This window comes from Cyprinus carpio, chromosome A6 (genome assembly GCF_018340385.1).
Source record: "Cyprinus carpio isolate SPL01 chromosome A6, ASM1834038v1, whole genome shotgun sequence".
Taxonomy (NCBI): domain Eukaryota; kingdom Metazoa; phylum Chordata; class Actinopteri; order Cypriniformes; family Cyprinidae; genus Cyprinus; species Cyprinus carpio.
In genome coordinates this window covers 7,014,764-7,036,833 of record NC_056577.1, presented here as the reverse complement: position 1 = coordinate 7,036,833, position 22,070 = coordinate 7,014,764, and the positions used below count along the sequence as shown (strand labels likewise).

The following is a 22,070-nucleotide window of genomic DNA, read 5'->3' as shown; positions in this document are numbered from 1 at the left end:
ACCTCCGGGCCTATAAATGACAGGAAACTGCATCAGGCTGAGAAGTAGCTGACATAATGGCATAGTTTAGAAACCAGCCACTTTTTCATTTCATTATCATATCAAATAACTTATCCTACGTAGGTTTGGTATTCATACTATGGATAAGAATACAGATACCATAGTGTATTTGAAGCAGAACAATGTGCAAACACAAGCAGGGTTTAGAAAGCTCGTTTGCTGTCTGCTTACCTGGCGTGTTGTCATGTAGTGGCAAGCCTTCTCTTGACAGTTTATCTCTTCATCTTTCATGCCTCTGAGCATTTCAGATGAACAGGAAGAAGGAAAGTAGAAAATGGGGAGGGCCAGTGGGGTTATGGGTAACCCAAAACCACTGTTGCTTAAACTACAGCCCATCCTTTCACTCTCTGCTCGCTTCATACCATATAAGGAAGAATCAACCCACCTGAGGCCAGGTAGACTCACACTTATACTTGTCAGTGTGCTTAAAGGGATACTCCACCCCAAAATGAAAATGTTGTCATTAATCACTTACCCCCATGTCGTTCCAAACCCGTAAAAGCTCAGTTCGTCTTTGGAACACAATTTAAGATATTTTGGATGAAAACCTGGAGGCTTGAGACTGTTCCATAGACTGCCATAGACCGATGACAAAGGAATTATTGAATAAAGTCCTTATTTTTATTTTCTTCGCTTACAAAAAGTGTTCCCGTCACTTCATATAACCCAGATTGCACATCTGATGGCAGATGGAGTATTCTGATGATGACTTTCATACCTTTTATGGACCTTGACACTGTTATGTACATGGTAGTCTATGGGACAGTCACAGGCCTCCCGGTTTTCATCCAAAATATCTTAAATTGTGTTCTGAAGACGAACTGAGCTTTTACGGGTTTGGAACGACATGGGGGTAAGTAGTTAATGACAACATTTTCATTTTGGGTGGAGTATCCCTTTAAGGTCTCCCAAACAAGTTGTCTTGCTGTGATCCTCCGTTTTGTTAATTTCCATATAATAAAACTTTCTGCCACAAGTCAGTTTCACATAGGATTACCTGGAGGAATCTGTCTGACCTTCTTTGTGACCTTACTTGAACTTTGACTTTTGGATTTTTCTATAAAGGAGGCCTGTTTACTTTGTTGCCAATAACAGCAACATAATTTACAATAATCAGTTCACATATCTGGCAACCCCTAAATGACACACAGAGTAAAATGCAATATCTATAATCGCCCATGAAGATAATGTGTCAGTAGTTTACAGACCAGCTTATCATAGTTATCACCTGACCACTGTTTATTGTTTTATGATATCCTTAGGGTGACTTATAGCAGTATACGTTCACTTTAGTCTCCTGCTCTCTCTCTCTCAGTCTTTACCTCTACAATATGTTTAAATATACTGAGGAAAATCACTGCAGGAATGCAAGTACAGACACAGTTCTACATTCCTTCACTAACAACCTCCACCAGCAGCCTTCCTCCACTACAGCTTCCTCCAGCATTTATGAAGCATTTAGGCTAATGTTCTATAATCTCCCTCTGAACTACAAGGGATATTATGATTTTTTTTGTGTGTGTTATTATAGAAGCAATTTAAGTAATAAAACGTGTCAAGTCCATTTATGATGTTTTCATTGCAGTATTCATTGCATATTTTTTAGTAAAATCTATTTTAATTTTTTTCAAAATTCTAAACGTATGCCTCTTTCCAGTATAAAACAAAACAAAAAACAAACTAAAAAAATTATTAAATTAAATTGAATTGAATGATTAAATTCTAGACCTAACAGTCTAACCTACTGTTTTGGCACAATTATAAAGAAATGACCAATTAATGAAAGCACATCTTTTGATTGACACGTCCCAAGAAGCGCTCAATCATATAAATGGGCGGGGCCTAGGGGTGTCGACATTGTGTTGACACACCCACACAGCTGATTTAAGAGTCAGAGGGAGTTTGCAGCGTGAAGAAAGAGGAAACTAGAGAGCAGGACGCCGATGAGCAAACAGGAAAGTGTCACAAACGCCAGAGCTTTTCGGATACATTTGTCGCATCCGTGTCATTCTCTGTAAAAACGCAGGAGATTTGGAGACAGCAGGTCATATCAACAAACGGTGCCTGAGAGAAAACAGGTGAGCGAACATTTAATATTCAGCTACAGTTCAGTTCTCACCTGAGCAAACAAGCGCGCACCTGTACCTGTTCTACACAATCAGCCAGCGCACGCGCTTGAAACTATGCTGCTCTTAGAAATTACGAAATTCGTTCATAGTAGGGAAATGGAAATTATAGTCTTTAATTTAGCGTGGCTTAATGAAACATTTTCAAAATTAGAATATGATGCCATGTTGATAATTGTTTTTTATTATTTTATTGTACTGCTACCCAAAATGATGTAGCTAGTAGTGCGCACGCGCAACTCTGTTGTCTGTAATATCTACGCTCAGGTGATCAGTGTGCTCTGTGCAACACGCCCAATCTGAGGCCAGTACACGACCCGAATTGCTCAGCCCTGAGGACACACATTCAGATCAGACTCTGAACAAGAGTCCTCACTTATTACGTCACAATGCTAGTTTCAAAGTTGCATGAGTGTTTTCATTTCTTTGAAGTCTTTTGAATTTTTTTCACCTTGCCCTGCATAAAATGGTCACTGTAAGCATTGGTGTCTCCTGTGTTGCTGTTGTTGACTTCATCTCAGAGCTGTTGGCATTTGAACTATAAGCAAGGATTGAACATAAGCCAAGATCAATGGGATGAGAGAACGTGCTGATGGAGGGATAAAGTAAGGCATGGCACTGCAGGTGACCACTGTGACAGCAGGACAGACAAACACATGTCCCACATCACCCCCTTCAAAAACAAACGGCAAATAAATCAGTTTTGCAAAGCTAATATTGCACTTAATCTGGTCATATTTCAGCCTATTTTAAGACTAATTTTATTGTATTACAAAACAAATGTACATTTTACAATTATTTGCATTACATTGCCATAAAATTGGCATTTAAAGGAAAGACAACAAATATTAAATATAAAGGGGTATCTTACATTAAATATGCATATTATAGAAATATTATATATACATATTTATTTATTTAGATTCCAGGGTGAGATATGATGGATGTTTTACCAAGTGTTGTGTTTGGCCATTATGACCAGATATAATTACGTTTGATTTTCTCCATTTTAAATGTAGACCGAAGTGGTATGAACGCAATTAAATGTAAATGTAGGCTGTTCCTTTTAAGATTGCAAGCTCTAAAATGTTGCCTTCTAAGGTCATACATTAATGCTTCAAGCTAGAGGAAGTTTGTCAGTGTGGTGAAGCAATTTTTCAATATCATCAAGTTCTAGTCACGGTGGGCTGTTTGTTCCTCATTACTAAACCATGATTGTCCAACTCTTTTGTCCTGTACTGTAATTCACTTATAGTCTGTTCCTTTTTTTATTTGTTCTTGTATAATCAGATGACAGACCATCGTGGGGCAACCCAGCAGAGGTGTATGTCATGTGCACACGCACATGCTGTCATCTGCATTTAATCACAGTGACTGTATTTGAGCTGTTAATGAACTTGCAGACAGAGATGACACCCTGCTAATCTTCTTATCCCTCTTACACTCCTTCCATCTCAACTGTATGCTAAAGCTGTGCTGTTGTCATCTCTTTTCACTTTCAAGATGCCTCTCTCATGTTTTGTGCTATCAGTGGTATCACTGCACATCATGTAGCATCTATTTTTTTCCACTTTGGGTGTCTGGGTTTCTATCTGTTAGGTTAGAAATGAGTGTAGATGTCCCTGCAAGTAAGTATATTCAAAGTTTGAATAGGCAGAGAACTTTGACTCCCAGAAGCCTCTCTTTTCTTTGCCCTTGAGGGACAGGTAATATGTAGTACACTGGTGTATGACTCACCTTGAGTCACCTGGGTGAAATCCCAACTGTAGGTCAATTATTTAGTGTTTTTTCTTCTAATTTTAATCATATATTCTATATATTCCTTATATATTTTAATTTTGTGTTCTTTCAGTAACCATATTGCACATTCCAGTTGTTGTGAATTGCAAAAAAACTCAAATAATACTCAATATTAGAGGTGGGGTGGAGAGTTGTTTGTGATTTTTATTTTATTTTTGTAATTCATAGTACGACTTGATAAAATTCATAGTTTAATTCATAGTAAAAGACTATTCAACTTTTGCAGTGTTAACTGGCTGGTTTTTGCAGTAATATGCATTAAAAGTTATATATATATATATAACATAAAGTTATAATATATATAATATTACTCGTGCATTTTACCAACACCCTCAGAATGAGAGAAAAATATAAAGTCTCAGATACTGAAATAATGTATTCATATGATTTTATTGACCACGTATAGACGATCCCCAAAACGGCAGACATTGACCATTTTTAGTGGTAATGAACTGATTTCTAGTAAATTTGTGAAGATATGGATGCATACTTCTAGATCTTTTAAATGAGTCCTTTTTAAGTAACATTGCTCTGATATTCATAATATGCATATTAGGATTTAGCCATTTAGACTCTTACAGCAGAGACCGTAAATCTTTTGCTTTCCAGAGTGCCTTTGCATAATTTATCAAACTCATCTGATGTTTCTTATTTGCCCTCTGAATATTTCTTAAGTGGACTCTTGTGATAGTTACTGAACATTTCTGAACATGCATAGCGCTGTAAGCCTTTTAAGCCATATTAGGTTACATTTTTGCTCTTTTTAACAGAAATAAAGGTCTTATCCTTCGTTTCAGAGTTCTGGAGTCTTTCACAGGGTGTGGCGTTTAATGAAATTGTCTTTGTCCAAACTTGTTTAGGAATTACTACTTCAGAACAGATGTTCCTCCACTTCAAAGTAATAGGAGCTTGTGTCTTATGTATGTTTGAAACGGCACACATTAGGTGTTTAGTTATTTTATTTGAGATTTTATACTGCATGTAAATTGAATATAGCACAATATAATATAATTAAAATTAATATAATGTAACATGTTAATTAAAATGATAAATGTATGAATTGTAAAATATAAAAGTTTTGGAAATCTTGACCTTTTAAATGTGGTGGTCTAATTGGTTCTAAATTTTATCCTAAAGTAAGAATACATTAAAATGTGTACTTTTGCTGAATCGTGATTTCTAAATGCACACACACCCAGTTACGTTTTGTAACTTTCCAGGTTAGTCAGACTTTGTTTTTAGCCACAAAAGCACTTGTATTTGGGGATGTGAACTTTTAAAACTGAATGGTGGGATTCTGAAATTAGTGTGGGAATGTTTGGAATTCCTATTATTAGGGGTTGTAGACAGAATTTGACTCTGTATGGAATAAATGAGGAAAGGGTAGGAGAATGGAAGCAAAAGAATTGAGGTAGTGCAGTATCAGTCAGAGACCTGAGCAGGTGTGGTTGTCAAGTTTTCTAGGACAATATTGACACATACTGGAGTCAGATGCTTGAACGAGTCACCATGTAGATGTTTGGGTACGACTGAGGAACTACAAAGACACTGTTATCATGCTAGTTTTAATTCTCAGATCCTCTTCTGTGAACATTAGTCCTCTTATTAGGATATCCTGTGGAACTTTAAAATCACAAAACCATAATATTTTAATACCACAAAACCATAAATACTTTCACTTTCTCTCACATGTAGCCAGAATGTCAGACGCAGAGAAGTTCCTCTATGCCGACCGCAATACTATCAACGACCCTTTGGCCCAGGCCGACTGGGCCTCTAAGAAGCTGGTGTGGGTTCCCTCAGAGAAGCTTGGCTTTGAGGCCGGCTCCATCAAAGAGGAGACTGGAGATGAGTGTCTTGTGGAGCTGGTTGACTCTGGCAAGAAGATCAAGGTGAACAAGGATGACATCCAGAAGATGAACCCACCCAAATTCAGCAAGGTGGAGGATATGGCGGAGCTTACCTGTCTGAATGAAGCCTCTGTTCTACACAACCTGAGGGAGAGGTACTACTCGGGACTCATCTATGTAAGTCTGTCTGAAATGCATATGTTTGTAGTGTTCAAGTTTAGGGAATTCTGCACACATTATTGTGCATTTACTGGCAAGTTATCAAATGGACAGGTTGACTATGCAGAAAACTTGTGGAAAATGCACAATTATGTTTAACTCACAGAGAATCATTTAATGTTGAGGTATTTGTGATAGCTAATTAAATTGCTAGTTAATGTTTAGTCAGTCTACTTGAAACAGATGTGCTTTTCATGATGTAAATCATTGTTTCAGACATACTCTGGGCTCTTCTGTGTGGTAATAAACCCATATAAGCATCTACCTATCTACACTGAAGAAATCGTAGAGATGTACAAAGGCAAAAAGAGGCATGAGATGCCCCCTCATATCTACGCCATCACAGACACGGCCTACAGGAGCATGATGCAGGGTGAGAACACTAACTGCATGACTGATATCATTATTCTTGCCAAAATGGCACTCCTGTTCATCTCACGGTGTTAATTAATTTTTCTTGATCGTTTTAGATCGTGAGGATCAGTCCATATTGTGCACGTAAGCTTGACTTGGACCTTAATGTGACATACCAGTGCCGCAATAAAATATCAAAATGACCAGTACCATGTTCTTTCAAAACGTATTCTTTATTAATATTTGTCCAGGGGTGAATCTGGTGCTGGAAAAACTGAAAACACAAAAAAAGTCATTCAGTACCTTGCATTTGTAGCATCATCCTTCAAAACAAAGAAAGATCAAGTGAGTACAAAACCTTTTTGTTTGTTGAGTTCAGAGTCATGGAAAAGTCATAAACAAGCAAATGTTCATTTGCATGCACAACTGACAGATGCGACGAGAGTGCTGATTGTCATGACAGAGCTGTTCATAAATAAATAACCACATCCATTTTTAACATCAGCTATTCTGTCTCCAACCCCCATTATGATAAATATTTTGTTGATATCGCTCTTATCTCTTCCTGTTTTTCATCCTCCATTTTTTGCCTGTCAAAAGTATTTCTCGATTTTTCTTTATGGATTTGAAACTTCTCTTTCTGTCATTCTCTCTCTGGACCAGGAAGTCAAAATTCGGTGCTTTCACATTCCTGTATCAGGTTTAGACCTGTTCCTGCTGGGTATCTAATGACTTTGTGAATACCTGCATATTTGTTCATGATTGATAATACACTAAAAACACTACATGCATCCCATTGTTGAACGTTGTGTCGTACGGTTAAACATGTTTGAGTCCCCCTTCATTTTGTGCCCATATTTTGAGAATTTCTTTCTTTTTCATCCTCCAGAGCAGTGTCACCCTGTCACATGTGAGTTATGACTCCTTCCTTAATTTTTCTGTCCAACCACACTCCCCTCCACCCTCCCCCTTTTTATTTTTTTTGGCCCCACTTTCCTGGTCATGTAGACAACCGTGGCCTACAGGCTTAATAATATAAGTTACTGTATGTTGCAAAGTCTTCTAACCGCTTCAGCTAATGCAAATTCTAACACTGGTGTGGAACAAAGTTTAATGCACAAATGGTTTTTAGCATCATAAATGTAGTTAAAGTATAAAGTCTGTTTTTAACCTCAAGCAAAACTTTCACTTGCAAGTGTTCTGGGTCTACTGTGTATTGATGGTTTGGGAACTTTGTTACAGGATGTGGTCTTTTTTTTCACTAATCGCTAACAGTTCATGCATTTTTAACGTTTAAATGCACTCTTCATTCCATCTAATCAATTCTTTGTCTGCCAGGGGGAGTTGGAGAAACAGTTGCTCCAGGCTAACCCAATTCTGGAGGCCTTTGGCAATGCCAAGACTGTAAAAAATGATAATTCTTCTCGATTCGTAAGTGTGCACAGACAAAAATCCACTTGACTCCTCTTAAAAGATCCCACTAAGTGTTGACGTGAATCAATATGAGCTGTTCATTCACAGGGAAAGTTTATCAGGATAAACTTTGATGTCACTGGTTACATCGTTGGAGCCAATATCGAAACTTGTATCCTTTTATAGACTGAACCATCATTAAAGAAACCAAATTATTAACAAGCTAACAATTTATGTTTCATTGTTCTCATGCAGAATAAATTCAGGTTATTCGGTTTATCCCCTAACAAGCATTTGTCAGATCTGTTAGAGAAGTCTCGTGCAATCAGACAGGCCAAAGTTGAACGGACCTTCCATGTTTTTTATTACCTGCTATCAGGAGCAGGAGACAAATTGCGTGGTGAGAACCATTTCATGTCATAAACAGTCACACATGCAGTGTGTATGTGTGTGTATATGTATGTATGTATGTATGTATGTATAGTATAGTATTGTATGTAAAGTAAAGTATTGTATAGTATGTATAGTATGTATGTATGATTTTTTTTTTTTTTTTTTTTTATTGAAGGAACATAAATTAATCTTTTCTTAATGGGAGACTGTGTTTTGTGAATTTACACCAAGTTTGAATGTACACCAAGAATTTTAATACTCTAGGACTAATCTCTATGAAAGGTTTATAAAGTTTATTTTCCACTCTACAGCTGAGCTGTGCCTAGAAGACTACAATAAGTACCGCTTCCTGTCAAATGGAAATGTAACTATCCCCGGACAACAGGATAAAGAACTGTTTGCTGAAACCGTAGATGCCTTCAGGATTATGGGCATCCCTGAGGAGGAGCAGACAGGTATAGAGACTCAAACAAGACGATCTTTCATTTGTAGTTCTTCTGCAGTGTGTTTAATCACCTAAAGGTGTGACGTCTTTCATGAATCAGGGAAAAGTTTTCCAGTTTCACATGATGGGCTCTGTTGAATCATACAATGTAGTTATTCTGTTATATTGACTGAATTTGAAGTTTGGTGTTTATCTTTCTAAGGGGTGGTGTTGGTTATTAGCTTCTCTGAAAAAATGTAATGTTTGGTTATCATGTCCCAGGTCTTTTGAAAGTGGTTTCTGCTGTACTTCAGCTGGGAAACATGAGTTTTAAAAAGGAACGCAACTCTGACCAAGCCTCCATGCCCGATGACACAGGTTTAAATTTCTTCATTAGCATGCACTCCAAATTAGTCTTAGTTTGGTTTTATTCTTACATGTTATACTTGATGTTTATTCTGGTGTGAAATCAGTCATCTTTTTTGAGTTCTCAATGTCCATTTTCTCATTTATTAGCGGCCCAGAAGGTGTGCCACCTCTTGGGTATGAACGTGACAGATTTTACACGTGCCATTCTCATGCCGCGCATCAAAGTGGGTCGAGATTACGTTCAGAAGGCTCAGACTCAAGAGCAGGCTGAGTTTGCAGTGGAGGCTTTGGCCAAAGCCATGTATGAGAGACTGTTCCGCTGGTTGGTTATGCGCATCAACAAAGCTTTAGACAAGACCAAGCGTCAGGGAGCTTCTTTCCTTGGAATCCTGGATATCGCTGGATTTGAGATCTTTGAGGTGTGAAAGGGTTGTGGAAAAGAATTAAAATTTTCCAGAGGTTTTATTTTGTGAGTGACTTCATTCTAATGGACCGTTTTGGTTTAAAATGTGCTTTCTTTCTCTTTAGCTGAACTCTTTTGAGCAGCTCTGCATCAACTACACCAATGAGAAGCTTCAGCAGCTGTTCAACCACACCATGTTCATCCTGGAGCAGGAGGAGTACCAGCGTGAAGGCATCGAATGGAGCTTCATCGACTTCGGCCTTGACCTTCAGCCCTGTATTGAACTCATTGAGAAGCCTGTGGGTTTATCCTTTCCTCTTCAAACTTTGTAGAATACAGTTTTGGTCTCAAACCCTCCTTCGTTCGTTGATTTTTCCTTTCTTTTTTTTTTCCTCTTGATTCCTTTTTCTCAGACTGGTCCTCCAGGAATCCTGGCTCTGTTGGATGAGGAGTGCTGGTTTCCCAAAGCCACAGACAAATCCTTTGTGGAGAAAGTTGTTCAGGAATTGGGCAGCAACTCAAAATTCCAGAAACCCAAGAAGCTCAAAGATGATGCTGACTTCTGTATCATTCACTATGCTGGCAAAGTAAGAGCCATTATGGGACTTAAACACTATTTGAACAAGATAAGTTTCTCATATGTTTGTAAAGTAATTGATACTGTGGATGTATGTTTCATGAAGTCACACTGGATCGGTAATGTCTGTGAAAATTGCTGAGGTGGGCAAGTGAACGCATCACAACGTAATGAAAAATACATTTCGACATGCTCTAAAACATTACATTTCCCTCACCTCCCCATATAAAACCAAAAAAAAGGGCTTAAGAGGAGATGCCTTATTGGATGTTATTTTTTTAAGTGTATCATGTATGTGTCCGTCCGGTCTTCTACAGGTTGATTACAAGGCAACTGAATGGCTAATGAAAAACATGGACCCTCTGAATGACAATGTAGCTACTCTACTCAACCAATCATCAGACAAGTTTGTGTCTGAGCTCTGGAAGGATGGTATGTCACTTTATGAGAAGATGATTTTAATGGTTTGTAATTTGAGTATGATTTCGGATGTCACTAATGTCTAACAAGTTTTGACGACAATCCACCTGCTGCATTGAGCTTTTGTTTGTCAGGCTTTTAGGTCGTCACAGAGAAAAGTGAGTCTGGTTCTGCCAGTGTGTAATATGCAGGTGGTCTGCTACTGTTCATCCTGGACACTAAAAGACTCTACAGATAAACAAGAAAAGTTCTCTTAACTCTTAAATTGGTTTCCGGCATAATGTGTGTTGTTTTTCGTTGTTTTCATCAGTGGACAGAATTGTGGGATTGGACAAAGTGGCCGGAATGGCTGAATCCTTGCATGGAGCCGTCAAGACTCGTAAAGGAATGTTCCGTACAGTAGGACAACTGTACAAAGAACAGCTGACAAATCTGATGACCACTCTCAGAAACACCAACCCTAACTTTGTCCGATGCATCATCCCCAATCATGAGAAGAAGGTATGACCTTTGTACAGCCTGATGGCTCATGTTCCTTTTGAGGCCTCTAACAATTAAAGTCATTGCTTTTCTCCTTTAGGCTGGTAAATTGGTTCACCATCTGGTTCTAGAGCAACTAAAGTGTAATGGAGTTCTAGAAGGAATTCGGATCTGTAGACAAGGGTTCCCCAACCGCATTGTCTTCCAGGAGTTCAGACAAAGGTATTTGGGTTTTCATGAATGCTAAGTATTCGGCTATGTAGCAGGAAATAGAATTGCGTCGGTTTGATTATTTAGTACCTATAGACTTCTTAAACATTTTATTAAACAATTCTGGTTTTAATGCAAGTAGAAACCTTTATGAGGTATGCTCATTTCAGGGACTTGTTTAGTTTTTACTAGTAAAGATTTTAGATTCTTCATGGGTTAATTTAAAAAATCTTATACAATTTTAACTGCGATTTATTTTTGTTTGCTTGTTTTTTTTTATTTATTTTGTGTTTATGTATTATTCCAACAGTTTTTGCCATGAAGATAGCCTTGGGTGTTGACATGTGAAAAAAAAAAAACTACTACTGTATAGACTACTGAAACTATCTTGGTCTCTAATTTATTCTCCCTTAATATAATTTCAGATACGAGATCCTCACACCAAATGCCATTCCCAAGGGCTTTATGGATGGAAAGCAGGCCTGTGTCCTCATGGTAAGAGTTAATACACACCATTATGTAACTCCTCAGCTTTGACAATTGCTACTTTTTGTTAAAAATGTGTTAAGTCATCGATCGCATATAGAATTTTGTTTCTCTCTCTTTCAGATCAAAGCCCTAGAGCTGGATACTAACTTGTTCCGTATAGGTCAGAGTAAAGTGTTCTTCAGGGCTGGAGTTCTTGCCCACCTGGAAGAGGAGAGAGATCTGAAGATCACTGATGTCATTATAACTTTCCAAGCCGTGTGTAGAGGCTATGTCGCTAGGAGGTAGATATTTTTAAATGTAATTTTGTAAAGATCACTTTTCCATGACACTATAGCTAGGACAGACTGAAGTGTTAAAAATGACTTTAGCTGCTTGTTTTTAGCGATGCACCGATATTACAATTCGGGCCGATACTGATAAGCTGCCAACTTTCTAAGAGATTTTGTAATGTCTTGGACAACCGATGTCTCTAAGGTGTTAATTGAATCAGACTCTTTGACAATGACAAATTGGGGTTTGTTTTACTTAGAGCCTTTGCCAAGAGGCAGCAGCAGCTGACAGCCATGAGGGTGATCCAGAGAAACTGTGCAGCCTACTTGAAACTCAGGAATTGGAATTGGTGGAGACTCTTTACCAAGGTACACATCCAGATTCATAAACCTGTATGTTTATTAGCTCAATAAGAGATCTAAAAGCAGTGTCTCCACTTTTCTCTTTTCAGGTGAAGCCTTTGCTGCAGGTGACCAGACAGGAAGAGGAAATGGTCGCTAAAGAAGAAGAGTTGGTTAAGATGAAGGAGAGACAGCAGCAGGCTGAAGACCAGCTGAAAGAGTTTGAGGTCAAACAAAAGCAGGTATATATGGTGGTGGTGTTTCCTCTACTTCAAGATGATGGTTTATTCTTTCTTGGTGTCGATAACCTTATCTGATATTTCCCTGCTAAAGTTAAATGCAGAGAAGATGGCACTGCAGGAGCAGTTGCAGGCAGAGACGGAGCTGTGTCAAGAGGCTGAAGAGATGAGGGCACGTCTTGTTGCACGTCAGCAGGAGCTGGAGGAGGTCCTGCATGACCTGGAGTCCCGCTTGGAAGAAGAGGAGGAGAGAGTCTCACAGTTTCAGACAGAGAGGAAGAAAATGCAACAGAACATCACGGTGAGACAGCAAGTTTGAAAAAATAGTTTACATTTGGGAGATCAGTGATTTTAGAGCTTCAGATCGAAATTACTCTTTACTTGTAATTGAAAAACCTAAAATCCTTTCCCAGGATCTGGAGCAACAACTGGATGAGGAGGAAGCAGCCAGACAGAAGCTGCAGTTGGAGAAAGTCACCATGGATGCCAAGCTGAAGAAGATCGAGGAGGAAGTTATGGTTCTTGATGACCAGAACGCCAAACTTAACAAGGTCTAAAAAAAAATGTCATGCTTTTAGATACATCAACAATGAAGTAGTTTCAATTCACAATTCAGTAATTGGGGGTGGGAAAGGAATTTAACAGAATCAGAATGAGCTTTATTTGCCAAGTGTGTGCAAACACACAAGGAATTTGTGGTGTTGTTGTTTTTTTTTTTTTTTTTTTTTTTTTTTTTTTTTTTTATAGGAGCTCTTGGGACATACATACATACATACATACATACATTTGACATTGACAACAGAAAGAACATTTAAATAATAATAATGTGGTATACATTGGAGCAGAAGATGTATGTACAGATTTGTGCATTTTTTTTTTTTTTTTTTTTTTTTTTTTTTTTCTGTATATACAGCTGTAAAAATAAAAATGTATTAACATAATACTTGACAGAGACAGAGGCAATAATTAGTTATTACGAAATGATTTCCAGGTAATTTCTGTGTTGGCTGTTTAATGGGGGGGGGGGGGAAATGTTTTTATGCCTAGATGTTATAGTGCACAGAGATCTGTAATGTTTGCCTGAGTGGAGAAGTGCAAACGGGGGGAGGGGAGTTGAGGGGAAAGTTGATTCTCTACTGAAAGTTGAGGGGGGAAATTTGATCCTCCACAATGCGGAAAAAGGTTTTTTTTTTTTTTTTTTTTTTTTTTTTTTTTTTTTTTTTGCTTTTCAAAGCATCTTCTCTTAGCTACTCTTATCTCCCTATTCAGTGTGTTTTTGGTCTGTTTGTACAGGCCCTTTGTCCTGGCAAAACTGTTTGAGTTTTGCCTTGAACCAAGGTTTGTCGTTGTTAAATAAATCTTGGTTGGAACACACATGTCCTCACAGAAACTGATGTAGGATGTCACTGTGTCCGTGAGCTCAGCCAGATCAGTGGCTGCAGCTCCAAAAATGCTCCAGTCAGTGCAGTCGAAGCAGGCTTGTAAATCCCGCTCTGCTTCATTAGTCCATCTCTTTACAGCTCTTACTACAGGCTTAGCAGATTTAAGTTTTTGCTTGTAGGCTGGTAGAAGTTGAACCAAACAGTGATCAGAGAGTCACGTAGAATTACAATGAAAGAGTCTGGGTAACGCCGCTCTGTGTGCCAGCTGTTCTAGCAATGTATGCACTCACCACAATAAACTAGCTATTTTCTGATTTCTAGGCGTTCGTCCCAGGTAAAACTGATTGGGATAAAGTTACTTAAAACATGAAAAAAAAAAAAGTAAAATTACCAAGGAACTACAAACCAAGGCAGCCATGCACAGCGCCATCTTGTTCAAATATGTTAAAAAACCTGCCACTGATTCCACCTTATGATTCTGTCCCCAGACAGTTTGACTAATGCTACACAAAACAAATGTAGTATTTAACTACCACTACAATAACTTTCTCCCAAAAATGCGTTTTAAGCGACTTTTCTGAATAAGAACCATTTCTCGATTTGCAACTGGAATATAAAGTCAGCTGTCTCTTCAACCCACCTGCAGGGACTGCACAAGGTGCCCGTTTATCTGCTGCACAAACTATTTAGTGCTTGTCCATAAAGTTGTGTGTGGGTATCTGTGCTTGCAGGAGAAAAAGCAGCTAGAGGAGAGAATTTCTGAGTTCACCTCTAACATGGCTGAAGAGGAAGAGAAATCCAAGAGTTTGCAGAAACTCAAGAACAAACATGAAGCTATGATTACAGACCTGGAGGGTAAGTGTTTACAGGACCTTGAAATAATTTTTAAAAATGCTCTTTTGTCTAAAGTCAGCCCAAGAATGCTGATTGAGGAAAAAATATTTAAAATAATAATTATTTGCAACAACAAAGTCATGTTGCAGTGTTCTCTTCTCCATCTCTGTACATCTTTGCTAATTTTTTTTCAGTTTTTATACTTTCTTTGCTATGTTAAATGACCAGTCTCTCTCCTTTATGCTCTCAGATCGTTTAAGGAAGGAAGAGAAGCTGAGGCAAGAGTTGGAGAAGAGCCGGCGGAAGTTGGAGGGTGACTCTACAGAGTTGCATGATCAGATTGCAGAGCTGCAGGCTCAGATAGCAGAGCTCCGTGCTCAACTGGCCAAGAAAGAGGAAGAACTCCAGGCTGCACTAGCAAGGTGACTAAAACTTGTCATTTGTTTTTGTTTTTTTTTGTAATTTTCCACTGGTTTCACAGTAATTTTCACTGTAGGATTGAGGAAGAAGCGGCACTCAAGAATGCTGCACAGAAGAACATTCGTGAGTTGGAGGCCCAGCTCTCAGAGCTGCAGGAAGATCTGGAGCTGGAGAAAGCTGCTCGTGCAAAAGCAGAGAAACAACGCAGGGACCTGGGAGAGGAGCTGGAAGCTCTGAAGACCGAACTTGAGGACACACTGGACTCTACTGCTGCTCAGCAGGAACTCAGGTCGGCCATGAGGAAAACTGACAGGGCTAGTTTAGACCTGACTTGAGATATTTTAATTTATCAAATAATCTAAACTTTTGTGTTTAACTTATGACTGGTAATTACAGTTGAATTATCTGTGGTGTTAATTCCACAATGGTAGCATGTCATTCTTATGGGAAAATGAAGGTACTGCACTATCCTATATCTGCTTCAAGAGTCTTAACTTCCTATCTGAAGGGCAAAGAGAGAGACTGAAGTGGCTCAGCTGAAGAAGACCCTGGAAGATGAGGCTCGTTCACATGAACAGATGCTCGCTGAAGTTCGACAGAAACACAACCAGGCCTTTGAGGAGATCAATGAACAGCTTGAGCAGGCCAAAAGGGTGAGACCATGTGCCTCTCCTAAACCACCAAGGTTGTTAATGATGCTGCTTTGAAAATTAGGAAATGGAAATCTTGCGAAAAAAGTTTCCCCCTTTCTTTTTTTTTTTTTTGTGCCGATCCTATGAGTGTTTCTTGATTAGAAAGGTGGTGCTATGATTGAAAAATATGGCAATGTTGCATATTGTATGTATTTAGCACTCCTAGCACTTTTTAGGAAAATATATTTTATATTTATATTTACCCAGTTAATTTTAAAGGTAGTGTTTCTGAGAAGTGTATATCTTTCCATCCACAAAAGCAAACTGTGCAGAAAAATGCTGACTAACTGTCACTGTTGGATCCCTCAGAATAAAGCATCTGTGGACAAAGCTAAACAGGCTCTGGAGAGTGAACGCAATGAACTTCAGATCGAACTTCAGTCATTGTCACAAGGTAAAAACGAATCTGAGCACCGCAGGAAGAAAGCAGAATCGCAGCTCCAGGAGCTCCAGGTCAAACATGGAGAGAGTGAGAGACAGAAACAGGAACTGGCCGATAAAGTGTCAAAGATGCAGGTATTGAAACTAAAAGGATCTTGTAGAGATACTTGGATAATTCGTGCCTACTTGAAAAATCCTTTAATTTTATGCATCAATGTTTAGGTGGAGCTTGAAACTGTTCAAAGTACCCTGAGCAAAGTGGAGAGCAAATCCATCAAAGCTACAAAAGATTGTTCTACTGTTGAATCTCAACTTAAAGACACACAGGTACAACTTGAGGCTGCAGAGTGTCCTGCTTGCCCTAACATCATTGGTGGACTTTCAAATATCTGATTGTGTTTTACCAGTGTTGCCGATAATGATAAAACGTTCTTCTGTTTTGAAATAAGTAGTTTTATATATTTTCTCTGCGGTTAGGCATTACTGGAGGAGGAGACCAGGCAGAAGCTTGCACTCTCCACTCGTGTTCGGCAACTGGAGGATGAACAGAACAACCTGAAAGAGATGCTGGAGGAGGAAGAGGAGGGCAAGAAAAACTTTGAAAAGCAGCTGCACACTGCTCAAGCTCAGGTGCACACACCATTGAGTCTGTGGACACCTTCTTCTGGACGATGATGCTGGTCTAGGAGCAGTTTGTGTTTGAGAGAACTGTTCTTATTGTTTTTGCTTCTCAGTTGGCAGATATGAAGAAAAAGGTCGAGCAAGAGGCCCAGAACCTGGAAAGCATGGAAGACGGGAAAAAGAAATTGCAGAGGGAGGTGGAAAGCTTCATGCAGCAGTTGGAAGAAAGGAATGCTGGCTACGATAAACTGGAGAAGACCAAGACGCGTCTGCAGCGAGAGCTAGATGATGTCCTGGTAGACCAGGCTCATCTGCGGCAGACCGTTCAGGAGCTGGAACGCAAACAGAAGAAGTTTGACCAGGTAGAGAACGGTGTTTGTCTGTAAATGGGGCAGAAGTTTATTTTTTATTAATGGACAAGATATTAATATTTTGAATGCTACTTCTCTGGGTGTTTTTTGACAGAGTTTAATCACCTTTACAGTCTTGCAGTCTTTTTAAGTGATAAAATACCTCAATTTGTGCAGATGCTGGCAGAGGAGAAGACCATCTCTCAGAAGTACGCTGAGGAGAGGGATCGTGCTGAGGCAGAGGCCCGCGAGAAAGAGACCAGAGCCCTGACTCTGACTCGAGAGTTGGAGGCCATTACTGACTTGAAGGACGAACTGGATCGGGTCAATAAGCAGCTCAAAACTGAGATGGAGGACCTGATGTCATCCAAGGATGACGCTGGAAAGAGTGTATGTGAAACCGAAGCATTACATGTCTAACATGTATTTTAAGATGACAGCTCTGTTCCAAAACCTAATAAGCTAGCAGCAATCTTTACAACATGCTAACTGTTTTGGAACGGAGCTAATATTGTCATTACTGAAACATCTGTTCATTTAAATTCTAAAGATGTCAGTTTGCTAAAAATGGTAGTCATGATTTATTCTTACTCCTTATCTTAGTTGTGCGCAATCTTTTGTTCTTTTCTTTTGGTGCATGAGCTTGAGCGGGCAAAGCGAGGAATGGAACAGCAGTTAGTGGAAATGAAGACTCAGCTGGAAGAGCTGGAGGATGAACTGCAGCTCACAGAAGATGCCAAACTGCGCCTGGAGGTCAACATGCAGGCCATGAAGGCTCAGTTTGAGAGAGACCTGCAGAGCAGAGATGAGCAGGGTGAAGAGAAACGGAAACAGCTAGTCAAACAGGTAAGTGCTCCCCTGCCTGACCTCTGCAAGAGATGCTGATGCATGTTGGCCAACTTGGAGATAATACACGTCTACTGATATTATGCTTGAATATGTCAGGTGCGTGAGATGGAGATGGAGCTTGAGGATGAGAGGAAACAGCGGGCTCAGGCTGTATCTGTGCGCAAGAAGCTTGAGCTGGATCTGTCGGAGTTGGCTGCTCAGATCGACAATGCCAACAAGGCTCGAGATGAGGCTCTCAGACAGCTCAAGAAACTACAGGTATTCAAATACACATTCTGCATGAGCATGGCCATCACTTTTGTATTAAAGTGGTTAGGAACGTTTCTGGTTTCAGGAACCAGAAATCAGATCTTTACTTTTGCATGTGGAATAAAATAATTAGAGCATATGCAGTAAACGGTAGGCCGTGGCTTCAACATGGTATCAGTGTCGTTTCCTCTCTTGGTTTGCAGGCCCAGATGAAAGATCAGATGAGAGAGTTTGAGGATCTGCGTCTGTCCAGAGATGAGGCTCTTAACCAGGCCAAAGAAAACGAGCGCAAGATCAAGAGCATGGAGGCTGAGATCATGCAGCTGCATGAGGTTTGTCTTGTTGGATCAGAATTGTGCTGCAGCCAGGGTCAATTTAATTATTTGTTTGTTTAGAAGAGTAGGATTCTTTATAAAAGAGTGTGCATGTGGAAAACATTTCCCGTTTTTTTGTCTCTTTAGGATCTGGCTGCTGCTGACCGAGCAAAGAGACAAATCCAACAAGAACGAGATGAACTGCAGGATGAGATCAATAGCCAGAATTCCAAGAAGTGAGTTACCGGCTGTCACTGTGATGTATTGTCTGGTAGCGTATCCTGCACCAGACAGTTAGTCCTAGAAAATCAAAGTGTATTGGGTATCTCACCGTGTTGTGTGGTTATTGTTGGTTTTTTTTATTTTCTTTAATTTTTTTTTTTTTCTCTCTGTCAGCTCACTGAGCAGCGATGAGAGGAGGAGACTGGATGCACGTATTGCTCAGCTTGAGGAGGAACTTGAGGAGGAACATCTCAATGTGGAACTGGTCAATGATCGACTTAAGAAAGCGACATTGCAGGTAGAGTACAGAGAGCTTCATGAGATAACGGCTGAGATTTGGGAAGACTTCAAATGGTGTTCATCATTATTCTCTGTTGCTTTATTTTGGTTTAATGTCAGGCTGAGCAGGTTACAGTGGAGTTGACTGCAGAGCGTGGTAATAGCCAGCGTCTGGAGGGTTTGCGCTCTCAGCTGGACCGCCAGAACAAAGACCTAAAGCAGAAGCTTCAGGATTTAGAGGCAGCTGTGAAGAGCAAGTACAAGTCCACTATTGCTGCTCTGGAGGCCAAGATCCCACAGCTCGAAGAGCAGTTGGATATTGAGATGAAGTGAGTGATGGTAGATTGTTATTGGCAGCAACTTTCAAACCCACACAGATATCATTATGGACTTGCAAAGCACTCAAATCCCCTAATAACATTTCAGTTGTCAGCTTGTGCTGTAAGGTCTTTATATTTTAGTATTTTAACATGATGCAGCTTTCCTCAGTGAGTGTCAGTGATTTACTTTGTGTCTCTAAACCAAACTTAATTTACTTCTTGTCAGGGAGAGGCAGCAGTCCACTAAACAGGTGCGGCGTATGGAGAAGAAACTCAAAGAGATCTTACTGCAAGTTGATGAAGAGAGACGCAATGCAGAACAACAAAAAAATGAGGTAGGTTGTGCAATTAATTTAGGTAGTTCAAACTAATGCAAAGCCAATTTGATCTTTATACATTCTCAAACTAAGGTGATTTTTCTCCACTTGGACCTGTACAGCTAATTGAAATTCAAGACCTGTTTTGTTGTCTTTATTGCTAGTTAATATTCCTATTTAATAGTCATGAAGTTTTACTCTTAATGGTGGGCAGCTGAAATATAAGTCTCATAATAATAACTCCTTATTTTGAATGCCATTTAATAATGAAATCTTTCTCTTGGTTAGACTGAGAAGCTGAACACTCGTATGAAGCAGTTGAAGAGGCAGCTAGAGGAGACTGAGGAGGAAGCGGCTCGAGCTAACGCCTCCCGCAGGAAGCTGCAGAGAGAGCTGGAAGATGCCACAGAGTCTGCTAATCTTATGAACCGAGAGGTCAGCACCCTAAAGAACAAACTCAGGTGTGTACTCTGCTGCTTTGTTATAGTCATGGTTCGGCATCATTCTTCCACAAACATCGGTTTTGCAATTATAAATTACTGACATCAGTTGGTTTAAATTTGTATGCCACTTGTTAAGTTTTTTTTTTTTTTATATATAACTTTATGTTTGTCGTCTTCAGGCGGGGAGATTTCACAGTCAACGTACGTCGTACAGCGGGACGCTCGGGTGTGGATAGTGATGAGGAGAACAGTCTGAAAAGTGAGGGGTCAGAGCCAACTCCTGAGTAAATTTCAACGCATCAAAGCTGAGCCTATGGGTGTTACAGATGAGGATCTATTTGCCACCAAGTTTGTCGTATAAATGAAATTTGTATGCTTTGAGGGCAACTGTATCCTTAATGGGGTTTTCACTGCAATTTTCAATGTTTTAAAGCAGATTTGGAGCCAAACGGTTATTCAAGCCATAACTTTGCGTCCAAGATAAACAAAAAAAATAAAATAAAAAATAAAAGCCTTCATTTAGGATGAAGAAAAATCTGTCATTTTGCCACTTATCAAACTTTATCTTTCCGGTGAAACTGAAACTGTTCATTTGGCGTAATTTGTCTTGCCCTGTTGATAACTGCCTTACAATGCATTTGAATTTGAATATTTTACATAGAAGGAAGTATTTATCCATTTTCAAAGTAAATTAAATGTTGGGAAATTTTTATAATGGGAAGAAATTTCCTTATTCAATAATAATAATAATAAATAATCCAGGATTTGCAGGAATATTACTCATCAGCCAAAGAGATTAATATTAGTTATTGTTTCAAGAGCACTTCAGCACCAATTAAGCCTTTTTCCTAATAGATTCACTGGCACTTTTCCACCTTCTACTCTTTTAAAATTAAGACTGTTTGCCTTAATTACATAAAATATTATGTTTTTGAGAGTTCTCAGGATTTGTACACCACGTATTACTGCAAATTAAGTGTTTCGTTTAGTTTTTTTTTTTTCTTGATGTTTTTGAAGTTCACAATTTAGGTGGTGGGGTGTGTAAAAGTTTCCATTTGTACTCTACCTATTTTTTTGTATTCAATTTTAATTGTATTTGCTAAAATGATTTAATCTGTCATACAGTATTTGTCTGCATACTACATTATACTATATATTTTCCTGCTGTATGTTTCATGGCACCATTTGGAGAATCTTAATAGGCCTATAAATTGTCAAACTTCGGTGCAGTGGTAGTGGACTGACTGTATTTGGAACAATTGAAAAGATTTTTTCCTCTCACTTTTAATGTCACATACGGTTTCATTGCATCTGATTAAAGCTTTGTCTTTTCTACCCTCAATTTTACCTCTAATAATTCTTCCAAACGCAGCAGTATTTCATTTATAGATGAGATTTTCTTAATGAATAAAGTGATCAAATGGTTAAAGATCTGTGCTGATAACTGAAAGATTAAAACTTTATAAAGGCATATTCATAAAATATTTATTATAAAATGGTTGCAGTGCTGCTCACAGGTTTGAAATGTACTTGCGGTGCTAGCCAGGTGGAAAATCCACAAAAATGGTCTACTACATGTGACAAATATTGTGATTCTTCACAAAATTCTTATTTATTGAAATTTGTCTTGATTACATAGGCTACTATTACTTTTAATTACTCGTGTTACGTATTATTATGCATAGTAAATTATGCAAAATTACAGCATTTAAATTATTGCTTTGTCATATAGTGTCTCTCAGTGAATGGGACAGATTTTACTGATACTAGTCAAATCTATATTTTGAATAATGTCAAATAATGTTCTTTGATTGTTCTTCCTGTGGGGAAGCATCCCAGCCAGAAACTACAACAGTTTACTATGAATTAAATGGAAATTAAATTACAATTTTATTCGTGTAACCAAAATACCAACAATGCACAGGAGAAAAACATTTAACGTGTGATTTTTAATTATAAA

At 38.8% G+C, this 22,070-nt stretch overlaps 1 protein-coding gene across 1 annotated transcript; it reads left to right on the top strand.

The window, feature by feature from the left end:
- Positions 1 to 1,943: 1,943 nt before the first annotated feature.
- On the top strand, positions 1,944 to 21,452 carry LOC109062379 (myosin-9-like). The gene is made up of 41 exons (XM_042757740.1): positions 1,944 to 2,138; positions 5,682 to 6,013; positions 6,272 to 6,428; positions 6,526 to 6,553; positions 6,661 to 6,754; positions 7,299 to 7,319; positions 7,748 to 7,840; positions 7,931 to 7,994; positions 8,124 to 8,222; positions 8,527 to 8,670; positions 8,922 to 9,017; positions 9,156 to 9,427; positions 9,537 to 9,710; positions 9,825 to 9,998; positions 10,306 to 10,420; positions 10,719 to 10,909; positions 10,989 to 11,110; positions 11,524 to 11,593; positions 11,708 to 11,868; positions 12,117 to 12,225; positions 12,309 to 12,440; positions 12,532 to 12,738; positions 12,851 to 12,988; positions 14,551 to 14,674; positions 14,904 to 15,075; positions 15,150 to 15,362; positions 15,582 to 15,726; positions 16,075 to 16,281; positions 16,369 to 16,473; positions 16,624 to 16,776; positions 16,881 to 17,129; positions 17,295 to 17,507; positions 17,751 to 17,963; positions 18,063 to 18,224; positions 18,419 to 18,547; positions 18,677 to 18,765; positions 18,926 to 19,049; positions 19,151 to 19,359; positions 19,577 to 19,685; positions 19,956 to 20,128; positions 20,290 to 21,452. The coding sequence occupies exons 2-41, from the start codon at positions 5,687 to 5,689 to the stop codon at positions 20,396 to 20,398; spliced, it is 5,886 nt and encodes a 1,961-aa protein (XP_042613674.1). The 5' UTR covers positions 1,944 to 2,138; positions 5,682 to 5,686; the 3' UTR covers positions 20,399 to 21,452.
- Positions 21,453 to 22,070: the final 618 nt, after the last annotated feature.

Bases quoted from the DNA above. Each gene is read 5' to 3' on its own strand.
- LOC109062379 (XM_042757740.1), top strand. From the start codon at position 5,687: ATGTCAGACGCAGAGAAGTTCCTCTATGCCGACCGCAATACTATCAAC. The intron at 12,441-12,531 runs GTATATATGGTG...TCCCTGCTAAAG, and splicing joins TTGAGGTCAAACAAAAGCAG to TTAAATGCAGAGAAGATGGC. The intron at 16,282-16,368 runs GTATTGAAACTA...ATCAATGTTTAG, and splicing joins ATAAAGTGTCAAAGATGCAG to GTGGAGCTTGAAACTGTTCA.